The sequence below is a fragment of the Apus apus genome, chromosome 3, assembly GCF_020740795.1.
Source record: "Apus apus isolate bApuApu2 chromosome 3, bApuApu2.pri.cur, whole genome shotgun sequence".
NCBI lineage: Eukaryota > Metazoa > Chordata > Aves > Apodiformes > Apodidae > Apus > Apus apus.
The window spans coordinates 61,538,996-61,562,153 of NC_067284.1; the positions used below are offsets into that span (position 1 = coordinate 61,538,996).

Here is a 23,158-nt window from a genome sequence, read left to right on the forward strand (position 1 = left end):
CCCAGAACACCTGTACCTGGCCAACAGTTCAGTCAGGTGGCTGCCCACTCCCTGCACCAGGGGAGGAAGGTGGTTTGCCTTAAGAAAATAACACACCTTCTACTTTAAAGTGCAGAGGTAGTAGATGAAGAGAACATCATTCAGAGCTTCTCTGCTGACACCCAAGAACAGCCACAGCTGGCAGACAGTTTACTGCAGAGGAGAGCAATATCAAGAATAAGAAGGCCAGGCATGGAGAGCTAAAAAGCAAACACTTCTGAACTGGACTGATTGATGTGTCCTGAATGTACTTTGCTCTGAATACAGAAAGGGATGTCTCTGTTCATTAGCCTAGTTCACTGCATCATGCCGTGCTCTTGTTACTCACCTGCTACTCTTCTCCTGCAAGAGTGAAGTTAAGTGCCTGTGAGGACAGCAGGGCTGCGGGGCCCAGCAGTGATGCTGCAGCAGCAGCAAAGTCCTACTGGCAGTGCAGGGAGTAGCCACAACAGATAATTAACCCCTTTTCTGCTGGTAGATAAAAAGGGATTAATGATTTCTAAACTCATAGAGGAAGACATGCTAAGGGGGACTTGCTCAGCAGTATGAGCATCACAGTGCTGAATATGCAGATGGTAATACCCAATTAATTAGGAGATTAAGCACACGCAAGAATTGACTCAGAAGGCCAGAAATTTCGCAGATGTAAGTCAAGGTGCATCTACTGGACTGGATCAAGCCACCGACACTTACCCTGTTCTGGGCCTGGCTTCTTGGCAGGAGACAATGCAGGGCTGTCTCTGCGTTGCACATATTTTCCTGCTGCTGTGTGTTTACTAAGGCACTGACCTTAGTTGGAAACTGCAAGCAGGAAATTTAAAGAGGGGAGGCAATGTCAAAGTGCAGCCCCTCTAATCTAAGAGTGACCATGGGCAAGTCTGCTTTAGACTTGGGTGTTTAACGGTAACAGTTAGATATGGGCACCAATGGAAAGGAACAGAGCAGCACAAGGCAGTAGCATTCACACAGACTGATGGTCTCAGCTGAGAGGTGGCAGGGTATGGCAGTGTCCTGTAGGGGTGCAGAGCCTGCTGCTCCTGGGGAGCTAAGTGGAGGAACAGCAGGAGTAAGCATCCAGCCTCAGCTTGTACTCCCTCACCAATAGAGGATGGGATCTGCTGCCTTCCAGGAATCAAAGGAAGTACAAAAGGTACAGTCAGGATTTGGCAGGGTGGCAGTAGCTAATGGTGCTGCTCAAAGTCTGTCTCCTCCCTGCCTTCATTCCTAGGAGATGGAGTGCCTGCCTATACCTTCCTGGCTAAGGGTAGAAATAGGGCTGACAATCTGCTGGGGATTGAAAGAATAGCAGGCCTGCAGTACCATTCTCTGACCCTGTCTCTTGTCCTCTTCTTGCCCCAGGTGGTTCCTGGGTATTGAGAGAGAGGCCACTCTCCACTCCAGCTCTTCTGGCAATATGCTAGCTTTGTAGGGATCTCAGTAGAGATAGTACAGGTTGCACCTTGCTAGCAGGAGGACTTATTTGGCACCAAGGGCCTGAAAAAAAATCAGGGATCTCAGCCATTACTTTCATATCACATTGGCTTGGTTGCAGGATTCCTCCCACCCTCAAAGTGTGTCTAGGGAAGCTAAGGTGGAGTCAATCCTGCTTTTGTGTTGTCAGCACCAAGAATCATCATGGATAACACGTTTCTCCTTTACCCTCATGCTCTGCCTGTAGAGGTAGTGAAAAAACTAGTTTAGCACCACATTTTTCCCTTCATATGGCCCCAGACACAATTAGTTGTCATGCCCCCTGAGGACCTGCAGTTCTGTTGGGACAGCAGGAAGGCCGCAGCCTTAACAACCTTGCCAGCAGAGCTAGATTGCAGCCACTCACGCTGGCCTCTGATCTTGTATCTGAAGTCTTCTATGGAGTACTTTCCCTAGAAAAACTGGTGGAAAATCCCCTTGCCTGAGCCATTTAATGTTAGACCACAAAGAACGGTCAGGGCTGTTACAGTGGAGAGCAAACTTGGGCTAGCAGGACAGGGAACAGCCTTGTGCCCCCAGTTCTCTGCCTCTCTGTTCCTGACACTCAACAGGAGAATCAACCCAGCCTCCAGCTTCTACTGTTGCCACTTTCTCACTCATGCCACCTGCTAAGCGGTGCATGTGGGAGAGAGGCTGTATGTAGAATGTGGGCTGAAATAGCTGACAGCTTAGGAGAGAAGACATTCATCTAACCCATGAAGATTCACTCTTGTCAGGATCTTCTTGGAGTCATACAAGTAGAAAAATTGGGGTGAGGTTGAAGCATAACCTGGAGGAAGTCATAGCTGTAGGCACTTCATCAGAACCAGCCAATCAGAGTAGTGCAGGACTCTGTCTGCCTTGACTGCATCTAGTGGCCCTTGTGCCAACTCCCATCCTTCCTGTGGTTCTGCTTCCTCCCACAGTAACATGAACAACTAGCTGAAGAGCAATTACACAGAAATGGAGCTGCAGAGGGGGGAGAAGTGAATTACAAACTGAATGTAAGTCAACAGTGACATACTACTGTGAGAAAAGCAAACATCTTACTGAGATAGATAAACGAGACTGTCACATGGAAGAGATAAGGAGCAATCTATCCACTCTGTTCACTACTGGCAAGGTTGCACAGAGGGAGTACCATGTCAGCTTGGAGCATTGTGCCTGAAGAAATACATGGAGCAGTTTGAGAGGACCCAAAGGAAAGCTGCAAGGGTCTTCAGGGATTTAGAAATCAGCTGGAAAAGCAGCTAGAGAGAACTCAAAAGAGATAGAAAAAAAATAAGACCAAACTATTTTCTTCAGAGGAAAGGCTGAGAGGAGACAGCATGATAATAGTATATACATTTCCTTGTCTCCTGTGTTTGAGACTGAAATACATTGTAGCAGGGGAGATTGAGGTTAGACATTAAGAAAATAAGTTTTGCTGTAAGGATACTTAAGTAGGGAGTAGAGTCTCAGCAAAGGTTGGTGAGTCTGCATTGTGGATCTGATGAACACTGTAGACAAATATCTGATTGATCCTGCATTGAGGGAGGAGGATAAGACTAAGCAGCCTCTTGCAGTCTCAAGCTGGATATGCTTTAGGATTTCTGTGGTGCAAAAATGACACATTTTGTCTAAGACCAAATGTAAAAGAGAACAAAAATCTTTCAACATTGCTGATTTTTTTTTAAACAAGTTATTTCAGTTCACTTGAGTTCAGGACCCTGCAGGGGAACACTTAAGTGAAGAAAAGCAAATACCACTTCTTTCTAAAATCTAAACAGCAAATGAAAACATTTGGATTTCCACATTTTCATTAATAATTCACAATCTGGGAGCCACATAAAAAACCTGTTGCAGGTCATGACTGAGAACCATGTACCAGAAGCAGCAAAATAGTTATAAAAAGTGCTCAGTTCTGGCTTCTTTCTCACTGCTTTAAATTAAGAGTAACTCCAAGCTCCATCTAAAGACTTGTAAGCAAGATCAGTGTGCTGGTTTGCTTTGGTTTTTTTTGGTAGTGGGGGAAGGGCCCCAGTGGTGGCTCCAGTAAGAAGCTCCCCCTGCTCCAAACCCAGCCAAGGAGCCCTTACAGGGACAAGAGATGAGCCTCTGTGATTAACATATGAAAGAATCAATGTAAGACCTGAGCAGAGGGAGCAGTTAGAAAGAGCTGAGCTGAACAGGCAGAGCGGTGCTGGTGGTTGGTGAGGAAGAAGGGGAAGAAGGTGCCCAAGCAGAAGTTTCCCTGCAACCTATGGCAAGATGGCAGGCAGACTGTCCCCCTGCATTCATGGAGGAACGTGGTGGAGCATTCCCTGATGGTGCCAGGAGCAGTGAACTTGGATTTTGCTGCCAGTGGACTTGGGTTATGCAGTAATGGAAGACCCCAGCGCCAGGGGGTTCCCGAAGCAGCCTGTGACTCTGTGGGAAGCAGATGCTGGAGCAGCTTGCTCCTGACCTCATGGGAAGGACTCATGAAGGAGAGGTTCGTGGAGTTCTTTCTCCCATGGGAGGGACCACATGGAGAAGCAAGGGAGGACTGTAAGGAATCCTTTGTGAGGAGGAAGGAGCGGCAGGAACCACAGACTGTCACTAGACTGTGAACTGACTAAACCCCATCCCCTGTCCCCCTGTGCTGCTGGGGGGAAGCAGGTAGAGAAATCAGGAACAAAGTAATTTGGGCCCAGGAAGAAAGGAGGAGTGGGTAACATATGCAAGCACTGCTCTTTGTGTTGTCTGTCTCCTGTGTGCATCTGATTGGTGTGAAATTAAATTAGTATTTTTCCCCAAGTTGAGTCTGTTTTGCCTGTGACCTTAATCGGTGAAGAACCCTCCTTGTCCTTTGCCTCAGCCCATGAGCTTCAAGTTGGCCTTTGTCCTCCCCATTCCACAGTGTGTGTGTGGGGGGGCTGTTTCTTTGTTGTCGTGTTAGGCCCAAAACACAACACACAGCCTGGCTTCTCTCATACTGCCTCTGATGTTCAGCACACCATAAATACCTTTGGCTTTTATTTTAAACACATTTATTTTCACACAGGTTTGTATGTGCCCAGCTGCCTAATCCTGTGCTAGAGAGCATCAGCGTCATTGATACACCAGGAATCCTTTCTGGAGAAAAACAGAGAATTAGCAGAGGTAAGTCTGAAGTCCAGTTCTCTTTGAAACCAAAGGGATTCTATATGAGTTTCATCTCGACCTGTAGAAGCTATAGACAGAAACACTAGTAGGAGCCTCTGAGAGATACAGCATGACTTTATCAATGTCCCTTTGGACTCGATTTCCAATCTGCTCTCAGGGAAGGTTGGTGACAAGGTCAGCAGTATCTGTGTCACAGTCCAGGATTGTCCAGTGGAGCAGACTTCTGTCAAAAAGAGTCAATTAGTACCTATCTGCTTTCCTGAAACATTTGCTTTCAGTGAGTTACTGATGAGCCGTAGGCAAGGCTTCCATGGCAATCTACCTGGTTTCTTTCCAGCTGATCTAAAAGGTTTCTTGCACTGTCTAGGCTTCCTAAATCTAGTGCAGGACTAGATTGGTCTTAAGAGCCATTGGCACCCAGGTTCCTCATTACAGTGGGGAATCTGGAAATCCTGGGGATGCTAAATGAATCTGATTAATACTGCAGAGCCTCTTACGAACTTCTGAGTGTGTCAGGTTGATCCTCTGAAGTGGGCAACATCTTGATACTTTACACCTGACATCTGTGGGCTTTTCTTACCCTGTAGGGTGGCATAGCTCACATTTCTTACAGGGTCCTTAGACAAAGCTGGTAGCTATGCATAATTTCTTTGGAAGAAAGCCAAGAGCAGTAATCACAGCATTCAGGTTTGAGAAGATCACTTCTCATTCACACAACTTATAAACAATGCACAATTAAGTTTCAGCAGCATAGGCTACACTCAGACTTCTGAAGCCTTTCACATATTTCAGTGTTCTGTCCCATGAGATTTCTGGTGACTCACACATTTCCCACTTTCATAACACTCCTTTGCACTGAAGTTTTTCTTGAAACTTACTTTTCTCTTTTGAGGAACCACCTTGCACAGATCCAGGTCTTGATTGTTTTACTGGGATCTTCCACCACAAAGACCTCAGCTAAAAAAGTGTCAATGAAACTTTAAAGGACAGCTAGATTTAGTTTAAAACTCACATTTTTTTTCCAACTACAGAAGGCAGTTTACAAAACGTAGCAAGATGCACAAGCCTTCATGAGAAAGTTGAAATCCATGCTCTGTAAACATTTCCTCCCTTCAGCAGGAAGTGTTTAAAAGTGGGGATAAACAGAAATTTGTATTACATGGTGTAAACATTTTTCAGTCAAAAAATACGACTAGGGCCTTGGTGTACCTTTACTGCAGGTACTCTAGTAAGGGCCAGCAATCCCAGAACATGCTGATGCACTCTGTGCATTGTTAGGAAAGTCACTGGTGCACTTTGACCAGAGCCAATAATGCCTCTCCAAACATCTGGGAATAGCTGAGGGAATGTTCCTTATAAGCAGAGAAGGCCTGTTGCAGCATGTCAGACAAATTCTACCTGAAAAATTTTCTGCTCGTAGTGCAATTAAGTGCTTGAGCATTGGCATTGTGTGGTCATTCCACCATTTGCCTGGAGGTGAGAACTCTAGATGGAGCACAGCACTCTCCTGCTCATCCTACCATCTCAGGAATCTGCTCTGCTACACCTCCAACCAGACAAGCACTGTCAACTGACCTAATCATGACATTTAAAATTACAGGGTCAGTGGGATCTCACTACATTGCCGTTTATATCCAGGTCAGCCTGAAACTGGTCATGCAGGCCACATTGAATGGTCTTTCAGTAGCTACAGGACAAGATCCTCCACTGGTGTAGATCGACACAGCTTTGTTGAAGCAGGCAGAACTCCAGCAATTTCTGTCTGCAGGGGATCTGCCCAGGGAGCAGAAGGAGTCAAAAGAGTGCTGAGGTCCTTATGTTTAGGAAGGGCTGCTGCCAGGCATTACCTTGAGCTTATCTCAGGGAAGCTGGGGTTTGTGAGGGAGTGCTCACCTCCTGGCTCCCATGGAAGAAGAATAGGAAAAAGTGGTGAGACTGGTGCCTTTGCCACCAGGCTTACGACCCAGCTAGCCTTTGTTAGCAAGTTGTTCTGGAGGCAGACAGAGGAGTAATGTGGTTTCTAGGCAGAAACCAAGACAGTGCTAAAACTGCTGGCACAACAAAATGCTCCTGCCTCTATACCTTCCCAGCCCGCTCAGATTTCACTTGGAATGAAGGAAGACCTGAGGGAGTCTTGCAGAAGTTTCCCAAGAGACACTGTGAAGTTTCGTAACTCCTGGCAACAGAGGAGCTCTTTGTACCCCTACTGTTTGCTAGGTTTTAAAACTCTTAAGACTGGGGTACCTGTGATGTAAGGTCAGGGAAAGGAGTGGATAGTAAAACAGCTTCCTGTCATAAATTTTAGGAGAAAAGTAAAGATGCAGAAGAAGTGGCACGCTTTCCCAGCCTGTTCATCCCATGAGAACCAGCAACAGTTCTAAAAATAGGAAATTCCTCTCACTGGGAACATCCCAAGTCTTGTCTCCTTCCCCATTAGATGTCAAGAGCATTAGCTAATCTATACAGTGACAGCTTAGCAGAATACCACGGTATCAAAGTTTAGCAATCCACAAAGGCCACCTTTTACCCTTGAGTTTCAAGGCAATAGCTGTTCCTGTTATTACATCTGTGTTTCAAGGAGCAGGAGCAAGGAAACTGGGTTTGAAGGAATGATTCAAGGGCCAAGACCAGGTTCTGAAGCTTTTTTCTGAACTCAACTCTGGATTAAATTCACTTTCTGGTTGCTGTTGGAATAGCACAATCCCTTTCCTGATGGACAGACAGCATGCAGAATCCCCAGCACACCAGTGTTAGGACTAGCAGTAGTCAGCTTCCTGTAGCCACCAGAAAGGCTTTGCTAATGGATAGCAAGCTTTCTTCCAAGGAATGCAGTATAATCCTGAAGAAGAGCTCTGTGTTGGCTTTTTTCCAGCTCTCTTCCACCCCTATGTGGTCATAAGAGCCACTTTCCCCCCCAGCAAAGCAGCCCAAGGAGTTTCCCAGTAGCAGACCTGCAGGTTCAGGCCCATCAAGTGGTTGAGGGTGATGCAGTCTATCATAGCTGAAGTCCACATCCTCTCAGCATGCAATGGTATCACCAGCACTGACACAGCTGCTGTTGCTCTCAGGTTCTGAAAAAAAATGTAGCCAAGAAGCTGCCTGCAGAGATTTGTCCTACATAGCACCTGTGACTCATGCACTTCTTTGTGGTGGACACCTATGGTGTCACAGGTGTGGTAGCTAGGCCCCCTAGGATATACAGGTTTTATGTACAGGCCAGGTGGGCAGTGTTCCTAGGATGACATAGCCCAAAGCATCCTGACCTTCACTGCTTCTGTATTACCCTTGCCTGGAAAACATCTGTCTATCTTCCAGTCTTTTTCATGTACTGATTAATGTCCACATGTAGAGAGCTAGGCATTGTCCCTAGCTCTGCTTTATTTTTCTTCCTTTTACTGTTTCCAGCTGATCATGAGGCAAAAGTAAGCTACAGAAATGCCAACAGGGGAGGCAGAACAGTACCAAAGCAGAAGAGTTTTGGCTGCTTTGACAGTTTGATAATAATATGGATGCTGTCCATATGCAAAACACTGTTCTGGTGTCAGATAATGAGCCCAGGCTATCCTTCTCAGAGGAAAGATGAGAAAGGGATGACTGTACTGAAATAAATGAGAACAAAGGGGAGGACAATAGGTCACGTCATGCAAAGTCAGGACAGGAATTATGACTTCCTCATAATTTATCTTGCCATGCTAACCAAGCCACCGGGTTACAGCAACTCACGCGCTTCAGCAGCAGTGCCATCTCTGGGCAGCTGAGCCTTTCACGCTCTGCTGACCATCAGTCTCAACCTACACATGTCCTGAGCTAAGCAGATCCAAGCCTGCTAGGGTCAGTAATGGCCTGGCCAAGTTGTATTTTGTCCCTGTTTCAGGGTAGTACTTCCTGAACATATCCTGAACATTTACTTTATCTTAACCCTGTATGTGTCACCACCTCCCTTTCCCTCTTTAGCTGTGAGCACAGTTCCTAGCCAGGAGGTTAAGGATTGGCTGCATTATTCCCTATCAGCTTTCCTTCCAGAACACACTATTCCAGTCTTCCAGCCTTCCACCCAGTTCCATTCTGGTGGCTGCAGTGCAGCCCAGGCTTCCCATAGCCAAGGAAACCGCACACTAGCTTTCCTGTCTCTCCTGGGAAGGACAAGTTTCCTCCCAATGACCAGCACCAGGGATATTTAGTTACTCATCAGCCTGAAAGAAGAAAAATGCTAATGGCAACATTCTTAGGCAGTGTAGAGCTCTCCAACTGTCTCTCAAATAGTCATGCTTACAAGGAAAAGGCAAACACCAAGGGAATTTATGTTCTTCCACTTCATGCAATGTTGTTTAGGATAAAATGACAACAAGAAAATATTTTTTCCAGAGTTTTGTCACCGGTGCTAGCAACAGCATGATACACACATTCACCCTGAGAGCATCTAAAAGGGAGGCATTTCAAATATTTCCTATATTGCTCCCCACTGGTGATGATTCTTTGTGTTTTATATTTCAGTCCACCTGGGAGGGTGAAAGTGCACTGGTTAGTTTTGACTTCCCGGTTCACCTCTATTACTGTAAGGCAGTAGGCGCTCTGCCAGCATGCCTGATTTTATCACAGTCTCACAAGCACATACTGTTCTGCTGAAAGGCTCTGTTCCTGCAGTCACACAGTTCTGCAGTTCCTCTACAAGCAATGTAAAAATTAGCATAAAATCTGCACAGTTCTAGCCCTTTTTATTCATAAATATGTGAAGCTGCAAGCCTAACTTTTCTGACCTGGAAGTAGGATGAAGACAAAACCTCAATATTGTATTTGGGTTTTGAGAAGAACAAACCATGATTTTTTTCATGGTGAGGAGACAGGGTCATCATGCTGTCATCATGATTTGGGTTGGAAATACTGCTACGTTTTGCATTTTGAGAACTGGAGGAGAAAAAAGTAATGCAAAAGAACTGAAATTAAATAGTTGCTCAAATAGGAAAGGCTGTGCTTTTTGTTTTCACTACTGTTAACATATAACAAGTACTTATTTTTTTTCTCATTTTCAACAGCTGATCTAACAGGTCTGATATTTCAATCAACTGTTAATTTTATTGTCTACTGAGTACTCCAGAAATATCCCTATGTATCTGTTTCATCAAGGAAAGATAGTTATGCCCCTCAGTATCTCATCAATTTGCATTATTTATGCCCATCAGGTGGTCTTTCAGCAACCTGAGTAACAACAGAGAAGGACTGTGTTTCATGGTCACTGGTAGCAGCTTTCAGTTACTGATGGCCATTTCAGGCTGGGTTTTCAAACATGATTTCTGCCCAGATTTAAACTGTATGTCCTGGGAGAATTCAGGTTGTGTTTGGAAGCTATAGTAGAAAAATTTCCTTGGAATTCCAGCTATGTGTCAGCACTACTCAGCACTGACCTCTCTTGAAAACTTGGCCTACGTTTAGATGCCTTCCGACGTCTCAAAATCTGGCTAGAAACTGTTTTGATGATTGGCCCAAATACCAGGAAACACTCAGTCCCACTTGTCATAAATGACAAAGATAAAAACATGTAAAGGGTGGAGGAGACAACTTCTGCTATGGGCACGTAGAAGCCAAACAGGCTGTGGTAAGGAAGCTTTGCTCTGGACAACACTCTCATCAGTTTTACTCCACCCAACCTGACTGTGTCTAGTGGGGTTTCTCTCACTTTTCACTGACATAAGCAAGAGATCTGCAGGCTCCTGGTCTCTTCCAAACCTGAAACCCTTGTAATAAACACAATGAAAGCAAAAGGCCACATTCTGTCACTCCAGGTACTGGGTAATGTAAATGTTAGCATTAGAAATCTGACAGCTAGCTGAGAACATAGGCAGATTTGCCATGCTTTATTGAGTCTTTTTGCCTTTGCTTTGGAAACCTTTAACTCTCCAAAATGTTTGTAAATGTTTCCATTAGGTCTGTGGTACTGAGGGGGAAGAAATGCAGAATACTGGCTGGAAGATGCATCTCTCAGTGCTGTGAATTATCAGCTCCAGAACAGATTATTTCTTTTAAGTATAAGCAAAGGCAGAAATGATTGGCAAGCTGAAACCTGCTCTAGAAATTATGACATGTAACATTTATAGAAATCTTTTAATCCTGAAGGACTTCTGTCTACTTCCCAACACACCCACAGATACACATTACAGGAATATCTTTATATCCCTTTGGAAGGCAGCAACTTGCAGAGAGGACTAGGGCAGCTTTTTACAAAGATGACTTAGGATGAGCTGCAGTAATGTACAGCTAATATGCATCCCTTGTTTTTCATCTTCTCTCCTTTCCTTATGGACACCACCAGCTTCTTACCCTGAGGGAAACTTGCCCAAATCACAGTTTTTCCATCCAGTCCCAGCTGTTTCATCTCTCATACTCTTTCCCAGTACCCTTTTCTCTCTGCTGTGCTATCCCTCCCTGGATCTTATAACAGTCACCAACCCTGCTTCCCAGCCATTTTATCTGTCCTCAAATGCATGTGTTGCTTACCCTCCCTTCCTCCCCTCATTTTCTTCCCCTGACCATCATGTCACCTTCCTTCTCCTTTGCTTACGGCCATCTGTCACACCTGGGTAGCACCTGTCCCTGCTGGCACATTCTTACCCTCCAGTATGAGCTGCCTGCTTGTTTTTCCATAATATAGTCTTCTTCCCTGGACTTAGAAGGGCTTTCAGGTAGGACATCACTGTCACCAGTGATTCAGATCAAGTCACTAGCTCCCTGGAATAGGCACTCATTTAATCTCCAAGGGCTCCTCCATCTCTAGGTAGCCAGTGTTTGCTATGCTGACTATCCCTTCTTCTGTTCCTGTCCTCAGAAACACAGAGCCAATCTATCAGCTGACAAACAGGGACATAGCCATAAAACTCTGCCCTGTAGAGGGCCACAATCTAGTGACTTTTCAGTCTCTGAATAATAGCAGCTTTAAAAGGACAGGAAGGCAGCTCCTAGTGACTAAAATTCAGCAAGAAAGAGGTAAATTCCTAAAAGCAGCAGCACGGTTTAAAGCAGTATTGACAGCAAGCTGTGAGATATCTAGTACAAAGCAGCAGCTTTGGGTTTTTTGGCATTACTTGATCTTGCTATGCCCCTTCCATCCCAGCTGAACTCCACCACCACAGGGGCTGTGGCCACAGTTTCACAAGATAGGAAATCTAGTAGTGAGCTTACTATTGGACAAAAAACCAACCAAACAAAAAAATAATCAGTGTAGCTACACAGTGAGAAATGCTGAACCAATATATGCAGGCTTGTTGCTGGTTTACATTAGCTTTAAAATGTGACATTCAGATTTTATGCTGGGTCAGGTGTCATTCATCTTCCCACAGTCAGCGTAAAGATTGTATCATGCCTAGTCTGACTTCACATACATGTAATTGCATAATCCTGCCAGATGTGAGTGAAATGTCTGCTGCCAGGTATTCCAGGAGTGCACAAGCAAATATTCATTAAGCCAGTCAGCCTTGTAGAATCTGGGTGGCAGGATTTCTGCAAGAATTTTTTCTCTGTAGGCTGAATCCACTGACAGTCCTGCTGACTTGTTAGCTTTATGTTAAGTCTGTTCAGTAATAATAGGTTTTTGTTTGTGCAACTTTGGCAAGCAGATGGCTTCCCAAATACCCAGTAACTGCATAATAAAATTGTGCTTTATGTGGATAACTTTGTTACTGGAATGCTGCCAAATCAGAGATAGTAACTGGATGCTTTTGGGAGAGGCCTTAGCAACACTCTACAACACTAAAAGAGGGTGTAAAGAGAGGTAATGCATTTGCAGAGTAATGAGCAAGGGAACACTCTGAAAACTAATTTGACTGTGAAAAAGATCAGCTCTTGGTGTAAATTCGTACTGTAATAAACTGCCAGAAGAAAGAGTCAGGCCCTACACATCTGAGAGATAAAAAAGGGGCAAGAGGGTAACTGAAGTGAGACTATCGTGCTTAGATTTAGTCACAGAACAAGATTTATGTGTTTTCAGGTGTTGAGCACCCCCAGCTCTGGCTGGAGTCATGCAAAATGTCTCAAGTTCGCTCTGCTGCTGAGAAGTCTTTTGAAAATGAAAGCTCTGAACTAAACATTAAAATACAAATTTAAGACCTTATGTTTAAACATCTTTATTAATAGCTTGTCCTTAGAGTTTTACACTGTCATGCTGCTATCCAAATGCTTTAGTAGCAATCTCCTCTTTTATATGCTAAAAACAAGACTTAAAAAAAAAAATCAACCCTATGAATAACCCATGTGTAGGCACCTGTCTGAGAAAACACCATCACAGTCAATAACTCCAAGTAAATAGTTGTGAACAGAGTCTATCCCACCTGCCCTTTCCACTTGGCATGCTGTATGTTAAGCAACAACAATGATCCAGGTATTTTTCCTTTTTCCTCCTCTTAAGGATTCTGTCACTTAAGAACAAAATACACAATCACCTTGGTTTTCTTGCCAGCTTCCTCCATTACAGGAGGATGCATGTGTGATTGGCTGTGTTAAGAGTTGCACACAAAGAAAGATGTTTCTTGCTTAGCTGGCCTCCAACAAGAGAGGTCTCACATGTTTCCTTAAGCACCAAAGCAAGCGGGACATACAGCATGTGGGTTGGGCTTTTGTCCCAGCATAGGATGCACATGAACCCATGCTGTTGTGACTCCTCTGAAACATCACCAAGTGGTACTCCCCAGGGCTTTGTTCTCTCTTTAATGAAGATACACAGAACACCTGACAGGAGATTATTTCCATACAAGCAATGAAGCTGGGAAAGCAAGTCTGCTAATCTAGACAGGAGCATTCAAGAGTCACTGTATGTTACTATAACAGCTGGGAATATACAAAAGATCTGACCAGGTATTAATTCCCCTTTTTGAGTAGATCAACATTTTTGTTCATTAATAGGAAAGAGAGGGGTTCTCAGAGCAGATACCCTCTAAGTGCTGCTCTGGATCCAGGCTTGACACCTGATAAAATCAACAGAGCTAAGCACCTGAAGATACTTTTGGACAAACAGAACCACAGAATGTTTGGGGTTGGAAGGGACCTCCGAAGATCATAGAGTCCAACCCCCCTGCCAGAGCAGGACCAAAAAAACTAGGGCAGATCACTTAGAAGGGCATCCAGACAGGTCTTGAAAGTCTCCAGAGAAGGCTCCACAACCTCTCTGGGGAGCCTGTCCCAGTGCTCTGTAACTCTCACAGTAAAGAAGTTCTTCCTCATGTTGAGGTGAAACTTCCTGTGCTAGAGTTTGAATCCATTGCCCCTTGTCCTATCACAGGGCACAAGTGAAAAGAGGTTGTACCTGCCTTCTTGACACCCAGCCCTCATCTATTTATAGACATTAATTAGATACCCCTTCAGTCTTCTCCTCTCTAGACTGAAAAGCCCTAGGTCTCTTAGTCTTTCTTCATGAGGCAGGTCCCTTAAATCATCCTTGTAGCCCTCCGTTGGACTCTCTTAAGTAGATCCCTGTCCCTCTTGAACTGGGGAGCCCAGAACTGGACACAGTACTCCAAGTGAGATCTCACCAGGACCGAGTAGAAGGGGAGGAGAACCTCCCTCGATCTGCTGGACACACTCCTAATGCACATGAAGATACTGTTGGCCTTCTTGGCCACAAGGGCACATTGTTGTTGGGTAGAACGTTGAGACCCAGGCAGTTCAAAGGACTAAGGTCAGTCCTCAGCTAATACCAAAACTATAATACTGCCTTTTTTTTTCCTTTTTAAAAATAATCAGTCTCCACTTCTCCTGAAGTAAAGAAGATGGGAATCCATCCACATCACCAGGATGTGACAGGACATCTCTGTAGTATTACAAAGTGTGCTTGACTCTCTTTCTCCCTAGATTCCCACAAGAAAAAGGCTGAAAGAAGCAGTCATGGTGCAATTCAAACATGCCAGATTGACAAGAAAGTGTCCCAGTCAGTGATATCTGACAGAATTCAATGCACAAACATCTCCAAAGTTGCCCTGACTCATTTCTTCCGTGTTGAAAAAGAAAGCTGTGTAGCGCTCCATATGAAGAATACAGTCTTACCATGCTATATGACTTCCAGTACAGCCCAGGGAGAACTGACCATTAAATATGGGTATGCATGCTGGTTTTAGCAAAGATCAGGGGAATCCTTATTTGCAAATTCATTGATCTGCTTGCCATGGGACAGCTTACAGCTTGAGCGCAGTCCAAGGGAAATGAAGTATTGGCATTGGCTCTTTCTGTCCATGCCTCCTAATGCAGTTTGGGCAGGAGTCTGCATGCATAGCTTTGCAGCAGATATGCAATTAGACACATGGCGGTGAGCTCCCTACAGTGAGGACATCTAAGATTTAAAGGCTGTTAATACCTGAAAGCAAACAGGAGCAAGTTTATTTCATTTGCAAGAGGTCCCAAGTCATGATTGTTACAGAGATTAGATACATGGACAAGATACACAGATACCAAAAAGTATGCTCAGCAGGTCTTTGTCTAAAGTTATAGCAAGTCTGAATTCTCTGAAGATCTCTGCATCGGATGTAGCTGAGCAAAGAGCCAGGACCAGCATCACTTGGTGTGACTAGAGGCAGCATCAGTGTCGTTAGTGAACAGAAAACCACTGGTGGGACAAACATCTGTCTCCTCCATCTATGATTTCTGTAGATCCTGAGGAAGAGAACAGGGCAAGAACAGGTCCCCTCTCCCCTTTTCTTCTAAGGAGCAAACTATAATTGACTCTCAAGGAGTCAGCAGTCCTTCCTTCTGGAGTACTAATCCAAAGACTAGGATGCACTGGTTGCCCTCTAGGTTTTGGAGAGGACAGAAAGGGAAAAAAAATGGGGGAGGAACCCATCACTGAACTAATTATCATTCATTAAATCCAGGATTAAAATAGCATGTTAAAGGATTTCGATGCAAATAGCATATTCTGTGTCCTGATCTCTCCTAATGGAGTGCAGCACTCTGGCAACACAGATAACCCCAGATGTTGCACTGCACAGGAGAGCCTGACAGAGCAAAAGGAGAGCACCAGTCTCTCAGTGAGGATTCAAAGGTGGAAAAAACATCACAGACCTAGGAAAGGTCATTTTGTTGCTGTCATTGCTGTTTTAAAAGAATCTCCACATAACACTATTTATCATGCCCTGTATTGTGTAGGGGTAGGCCCAAGTCTAACGCTGTGCATGCATTATCCTTAGCTGTGAGGCATGTGAAATTTGAACCCACTGCTTGTAGCTTGAGTCCACCTCTGGTGTTCACAGGAATGCTGTCTTCTAAGCATCAAGTACTTAGCTAAGTACACACAAATAATTTTGCTTTGTGTACATGCAGCGGGTGTGACAGGATGGTTATTCAGGTAAGTCAGGTTATTTGAATCCTGGGTTTTTAATTCAATGGTTCAACCCCCCTACAATAAACAGGGGCATCTCCAACTAGAACAGATTGCTCAGAGCCCCATCAAGCCTGATCTTAAATGTCTCCAGGTTTGGGGCCTCCACCACCTCTCTAGGCAACCTGTTCCAATGACCCATCACCCTCATGTTAAAGAACTTCTTCCTCATGTCCAACCTAAATCTACCCTTTTCTAGGTTTAAAAATATTACCCCTTGTCCTGTTGTTACATGCCCTTATGAACAGTTCTTCCCCAGCCTTCTTATAAGCCCCTTTCAGGTATTTGAAGATTACTGTAAGGTCCTCTTGGAGCCTTATCTCCACCTTCTTTGGGACTAGGAATGATGTTTGATGTTTCTTTATCAAGCTCCCTGATCTACTGGAGAAGCTTCCTCTTTGCAAATTTACCCACAAATGGCATAGTCAGATAAAGCAGGCAGGTTTCTCTACTCCCATACATGTGTGTCTCTGCTTTTTCCTCCACCCCCTGCAGGTTATGACTTTGCCGCTGTACTGGAGTGGTTTGCAGAGCGGGTTGACCGTATCATTCTCCTTTTTGATGCGCACAAGCTGGACATCTCTGATGAATTCTCCGAGGTCATCAAGGCCCTGAAGAATCACGAGGACAAGATGAGAGTTGTTCTCAACAAGGCTGACCAGATAGAGACTCAACAGCTGATGCGGGTGTACGGTGCGCTCATGTGGTCCCTGGGAAAGATTGTCAACACTCCTGAGGTCATCAGGGTCTACATTGGCTCCTTCTGGTCCCACCCATTGCTCATTCCTGACAACCGCAAGTTGTTTGAGGCAGAGGAGCAGGACCTGTTCAGAGATATCCAGAGCCTGCCCCGCAATGCAGCCCTGAGGAAGCTGAATGATCTCATCAAGAGAGCTCGGCTGGCCAAGGTGGGTGTTGTCACAGAAGAAGCCAAGCATTCAGTTTGGGCTGTCTGCAGTATGCAGGCTATGGGGAGATGGTTTTGGCCAGTTTGTCTTGCAGAGCTGGTGGATCCTACTCTTTTTTCCATCCCATTTTACTCAGGCCCTGCTTATTAGTCCTATGTACCTCAAAGAAGAAAGCACCTCCCCTGCTTGGTGCATCAATCACGACAGTCCAAAGAGAGGAAGACAGCCACAGATAAGGCAGGTAGCACTTGAAGGATTCTGAAAAGCAGTTGCTCTGTGGTAGCAATCAGGACCAATTCAGTATGTCAGAATCAAACACCAAGGGAATTGGTAAGCTGTGGGTCTTTTGCCTTAAACTTTCTTAGCCAAGCGAGGTATTGGCTTAGATGGATGCAGAGGAGGTGGACACTCAGAAGAACAGTAAACAAACCTGCTGTATCTCTCTGTATTTGAAATGAGCTGACTGAAGGCCCTCAGAATACTGGCAAGAACACCGTATCAACTGAGAAAAAGAGATCAAAAGATCCTTAAAAAGCTGTCTGTGCAAGGGTCTTACTTTTAAGAGAAAATGCTTAGTTCACCAAAAAACCCAAACCAAAAACAAAAAAACACACCCCAAACAAAAAAAAAAATATATATATATATATAAAAAAAATAATTAAAAAAAACCAACAACCCAGAAAGCAAAATGTCACATAAGTTACAGACTGGTGTTGGTACCAAAACATTAAACAAAGTCTAGGGAGCTCCAAAACCTGAATGTTTGGTTTGGACTGGAAAGGTACTATTCATTGGAAGTCCATGCCCAGTGGAAGGAAAATAATCAAAACATCATTCGCTCCAGGAAGTGTGTATGAATGTTACTCTCTGTATGCCCTCTGTCTCATACCCTGTCTTCACCTGGTCTCAACACAGCCAGAACACACAGCTGAACAGCACTGAAGCAATGACAAGTAGGTACAGGCAACTGAAGAGACTGCTCTTCAGGGTGGGACAAGATGGAGTTGAGTACTAGGTGCAGATTCTCTCTGCTGGAAAGAATTTTCTGACGTGCTCTTTTAACACTTCATTTCATATCATTTAATGCTCTTCAGGTCCATGCCTACATCATCAGCTCCCTAAAGAAGGAAATGCCCTCAGTGTTTGGGAAAGACAATAAAAAGAAAGAGCTTGTTAACAACTTGGGAGAAATTTATGCCCGGATTGAACGGGAGCATCAGATCTCACCAGGAGACTTCCCTAATCTGAGAAAGATGCAGGTAAGCAGTGGCATCTTAGCCAGAGCACCAGACATCCAGGTTCCATTTGCAAATTTTTCAGGCCTAAGAATACTGCTAAGTTATATTTAAAGAAAAGTTATATCTTAAAAAGCCTACATATGCCCATTTCCTCAATGGCTGCATTTTTTTTGTCTTCTGCTTCACTCTTTGTTTCTAGAGAGAGAGAAAGGAGGCTGCAGAAACTTAAAACCCCTTTTCTATTTTAAGCAGAGAAGTGGGTTTTCTGTTTTGCAGAGCTGAGGCCTGACCCAGTGTTCATGTAAGTCAAAGACTTCAAAGGACCTTGGATCAGAGCCTTGTATTGTATAATCAAACAATGCTGGATACTGCTACATTGCTGCGTGGCTTCAGTCCAAGCATAAACCTGTTCTGAGTTTCTAGCTGTTGAAGTCATTACTCACTCCCTATGGAAAATACAGCATCGGCTCCTTTTTTTAAAACATGTATTTTCTGTTAGTTCTTGGGAATGAGATCTCTGGCGTGTATCCAACAGAAGATCCAATTCAGTGCTTGTTAAAATGTGTCTTTAACTGTTTAAAAATAACTATACCAATCCAGTAGGAGTGAATATTGTGGATTTAATGAGTAGAGGGTGAAGAATAAAGCTGTATGTATTTTCACAGTTTTTAGAAGACAGTTATCTGCAGGCCCTACTGAAAGCACTTTTGCTTACCTGTGAAAATTACAAAAACTGAGCCATGCTCTACAGACATGCTCACCTCTTTATAGACATGCTACTGTCTTTATGGCATCTGAAAGATGTCCTGCATGATGATGAGTAAAATAGTCTTTTGCCAGCATGCCATCGCCTTCCCAGAATACAGAGAGTGAGGGAACACAAAGCACTGGCTGGATCATGTAGCAAAAGCTGCACAACCAGTTTGCCTTGAACAATTTCGTCTTCAAGGCCTGGAAAGGAGTCTGTTTGCATATAGCCATTATCCAGGTCTTTGAGTAAACCACTTCTCTCTTTGCCTTATCGTCCCCCTTTTGCAAGCCGGTAAGATTATTTTCTGTAGGGCTTTAGGAGCACTTAAGTAACAGCAAGGCCAGCCAGGGGGACCCCGTCACGTGCTGAGGAAGAGGGCTAGCAGAGGAAGAAATGCCAAGCTTCCCATTTCTCTGCCATAGCAGGTTTTTGAGCCAAGCGACAGACAGACATCCCACTCTACACTGTTACTGCACTGTGCATGGTCATGTCACTCACCTTTTGCTGTGTTGTCCTGCTTCAAGGATCAGTTGCAAGCCCAGGATTTTAGCAAGTTCCAGCCTCTGAAGAGCAAGCTGCTGGAGACTGTGGAAGACATGCTGGCCAATGACATCGCCCAGCTCATGGTGCTTGTACGCCAGGAAGAGTCACAGCGGCCAACCCAGATGGTGAAGGGAGGAGCCTTCGAGGGCACCTTGCATGGTCCATTTGGCCATGGCTATGGTGAAGGCGCTGGTGAAGGGATCGATGATGCTGAATGGGTGGTGGCCAGGGACAAGCCCATGTATGATGAGATCTTCTACACACTCTCGCCCGTTGATGGTAAAATTACCGGTGCCAATGCAAAGAAAGAGATGGTAAGGTCTAAACTGCCCAACACTGTGCTGGGCAAGATATGGAAACTGGCCGACATTGACAAAGATGGTATGCTGGATGATGAGGAGTTTGCCTTGGCGAATCATCTCATTAAAGTCAAGCTGGAGGGTCATGAGCTGCCAAATGAGCTCCCTTCCCATCTCCTCCCTCCATCCAAAAGGAAAATAACAGAGTAAAAGGAAGATTACAGGGAGAGGGAAAGGGAAGGGGGGAAAAATATCTAGAAAAACATGTTTAACTTAAGTTATATGTTTAGATGTGAGATCACCTTTGGATTTATATGTATTTTGCTGTATGAAAAGTAAAGCAGAGCAAGAGTCCAATCCTTCATGATAATATGCAATTAGCTCTTCCAGTGTAATGTCTGTGCTTTCTAATGTGTAGTTTGTAAGTATGAAGGTAAAGAAAGTATGTTGAAACTAGAAGTATCTGATAAGTGGGAGCAGAAGAAAAATCTGAAGTGGACTCTTATTTTCTTGAGGGGAGAATAGTCACTAAGAAATACGCTAACTGCCAGTGTCACTCCTGAGCTTTGGCTGCACCTTCTGCTGTTTAATGGGTCTCACAAACTTCAGGAAACTGTGATCTTGATGGTGAAGAGGCAACCACAAGATCTCCAAACTACTGGCCAAACTAAAAAGCACTTCTTAATTAAAATAAGCCCCCACTAAAATACTAGATATTAAACCCCAGAGGTAATTTTAGGAACCCTAATTCACTGTTGGATGCAAATTTACAAGCATTTCCCCATCCTTAAAGAAAAAACTATAAATAAAATCTGAAACAGCTCTGAACCAGGCAGGTGGAGTTCCTCATTGTTCATTGTGGGCAGGCAATAAGAATTCCCAGTCACCTCTACCTCCCATTCAGTCCTGTAGGAGATTTTTTCTGCAGGCATGACCAAGAGCCACCCTCCCAAGGGAAACAGAAGGAGGGGAAACTAGGAGCAGACATCAGGTAGGTTGGAAGGGAAGCACACCACTCCTAAGCTCACTGGAGGTTTCACAGCCATTGGGTCATGTTTTCTCTCTGAACAATGGTGGTGTTTATCATTCCTGTGAGGTGATCTGCTTTCCATCACCATGCACAATGAAAACTTCTAGGTCCCACTCTTACTGTAAGGATAAAAAACCCACACTGTCAGGTAGATGGTCCATCATAAGAGCAGATAACACAGTGGGGCAGTGGGCAGAGCTTGCTCTACAGCCTGTGCCCCCACAAATATAGCAGAGATACTCACCCATTCTCCTCATGACACAGTAACACAGTAACACTTGATCCTCTCCAGAACTTCCACCCTGAGCCAAGAGACCTTCCCCACCTCTTTCATGCTCTATGATATTTTTGTTTTTAAGACCTGATTTTGGCAGAAAACCCACAATTTCCTACTTTGTTTCTCAAAGACACACACAGGCACTCTACTGGTTTTTGTTGTTGCTTTGGAGCAGCGTGTTGTTTCAGTTCCTGTTATCACTTTATATAAGTTAAGCTCCTACTGTGATGGAAAACCAAGACAAGTATAACTTATTTTATATCTCTGTGTTCATATTATATAGAGAATTATATTCTGTGTATGTAGGATGTGCTTATTGCAGTACATTTATCATTTGTCTTAAAAAACTAATGCATTAACCTTTTTTGTACACCCTGGTCCCAAAACATTATTAAAAAAGAAAGGCCAGATCTGTCTATTTCTTTACATAGCAAAATGAAATGCAGCTGAAAAGAAGAAAAAAAACAAGCAACCTTATCTCTATGTGCAACAGAATGAGTAAATCATCCTTAGCACATTCCCAAATATGCATGTACAGATCAGCCCTGCTGGTCTTATGTATACTGCTGAATGACTGGTTAACATTGCAACATTTCTCTCTTATGGCAGTCTACTCACAACTTCAATACTTGCTGAAGCCAGTGGAATTGTACCTACAATTTGCTGTGTTCAACACAGGGGAGAGGTAACAACCTTATATTTTGTTGGGAAAAGGAATATATTGAAGGAGTTTCCGCTTGCCAGTCACAGATGAGAATGTTACAAAATTGTCAACATCTAGAAAGAACACAAAAAAACCTTACTCTTAAATCTCACTGGCTTTAATTTTACTTCTGTCTTCATTGTTCTTTCTTTACGTGTTCATTACAGTACTCATTTTTCCCCAAGCTAGGCCAGTGAAGTGCACTGAGTAAGACAGTTAGAGCAGGTACAGTGGTGCTGGGAAAGTGCTCAGAAGGAAGGCGTGAGCTGTAAAGGTTGACAGAGTTTCCATTTAGCACATGTACAGCATGAGAGAGGAAATAAGGGTGGAGAGCAAGCAGCAATAAATGCAAATTTAGAGAAGAGTCATCAGATTATATCATTCCAGTTCAACTACCCAGTAACCCCCAGTTTATCCATCATTACAGCATGCACAGCTAATGCAGCTGAGGTCCTCCTATAGAATTGGCATCCATCTGACTCCTGGTTCAGGGACAGGGTTGAGGCTGAATGGAGCACCCTACCTTTGTGGGCCTGATTTTCTGATGGCTACTCATACAGCTGTTGATTATGCCAGTCATATTATGCTGAAATGTAACACTTTCTTACAAAGCAGAAGATTGCTGCGGTGGGAGAAGGTGAAGTCTACTAGACTTTTTCCAGTATACACCAGCAAAGAGTTCACGTAAGCCAAAGATTCATTGGACTAGGTATCAAATGGCTTTCAGGGTACAAAGCTTTTTCTGGTTCATTGCTTGGATGTACAAGTTTTCGTTGCATAGACTGTGGTTGTGCTATAGCCATGTCAAAAAAAGCTTGCTGTTGAAACAGCAAGAGATTTTCAAAGTCACTGGTAGCAGCAATCACCCCCTGCACCATGGCCAGGAAATGCCAGCACTACAAGCATGTGCCACAGCTCCTGCCTCAGCTCTGCACCTCATTCAGAGGCTCCTGCCCTACATGTCCCTGTGCCAACCCCTCTGAGATGTTTCATCAGAAGTGCCAGCAGGACAGCAGCACAAAGAGCTCTGCCAGCACAGGTCAGGTGCACAAAACACCACCTCAACACTGCAGCACAGAGGCTTTCTTTCAGCACTCGCTCAGAAACCACTTGCACTGTCACTGCAACTTCCCCAGTCACACGGAAGGGGAAAACCAACACAAGCATTTTAGTGACAGGCAGTTACTCAATTGTACTGTGCTTCAGCAACAAGGCAGGAGATGAAGCAACCCTGTTAGAGGGAACAGGACAACAACTTGAGAGGCTGCATTTCTAGAGAGGCAGTTTACAAATAGCTCCCCATGTTCAGGTAAGTTTATCCTGCATGTTTCATGCTTGCTAAGCTCTTTGGGTAGTTTAAAATAAAACCAAACATAACCCTCACCAAACCTCAGGCACCCTGAGGTTCTCGATAGAAAAAT

At 44.3% G+C, this 23,158-nt stretch overlaps 1 protein-coding gene across 1 annotated transcript in view; it reads left to right on the forward strand.

Annotated features, from left to right (window-relative positions):
• EHD3 (EH domain containing 3) overlaps positions 1-21,442 on the forward strand; it is a 35,024-nt gene extending 13,582 nt beyond the window's left edge. Inside the window, exons 3-6 of the mRNA XM_051613601.1 lie at positions 4,535-4,632; positions 16,484-16,896; positions 17,991-18,155; positions 19,410-21,442. Of these exons, the coding sequence (XP_051469561.1) occupies positions 4,535-4,632; positions 16,484-16,896; positions 17,991-18,155; positions 19,410-19,937 (1,204 nt within the window). The 3' untranslated portion in view covers positions 19,938-21,442. The remainder of the gene's footprint in view (positions 1-4,534; positions 4,633-16,483; positions 16,897-17,990; positions 18,156-19,409) is intronic.
• Positions 21,443-23,158: the final 1,716 nt, after the last annotated feature.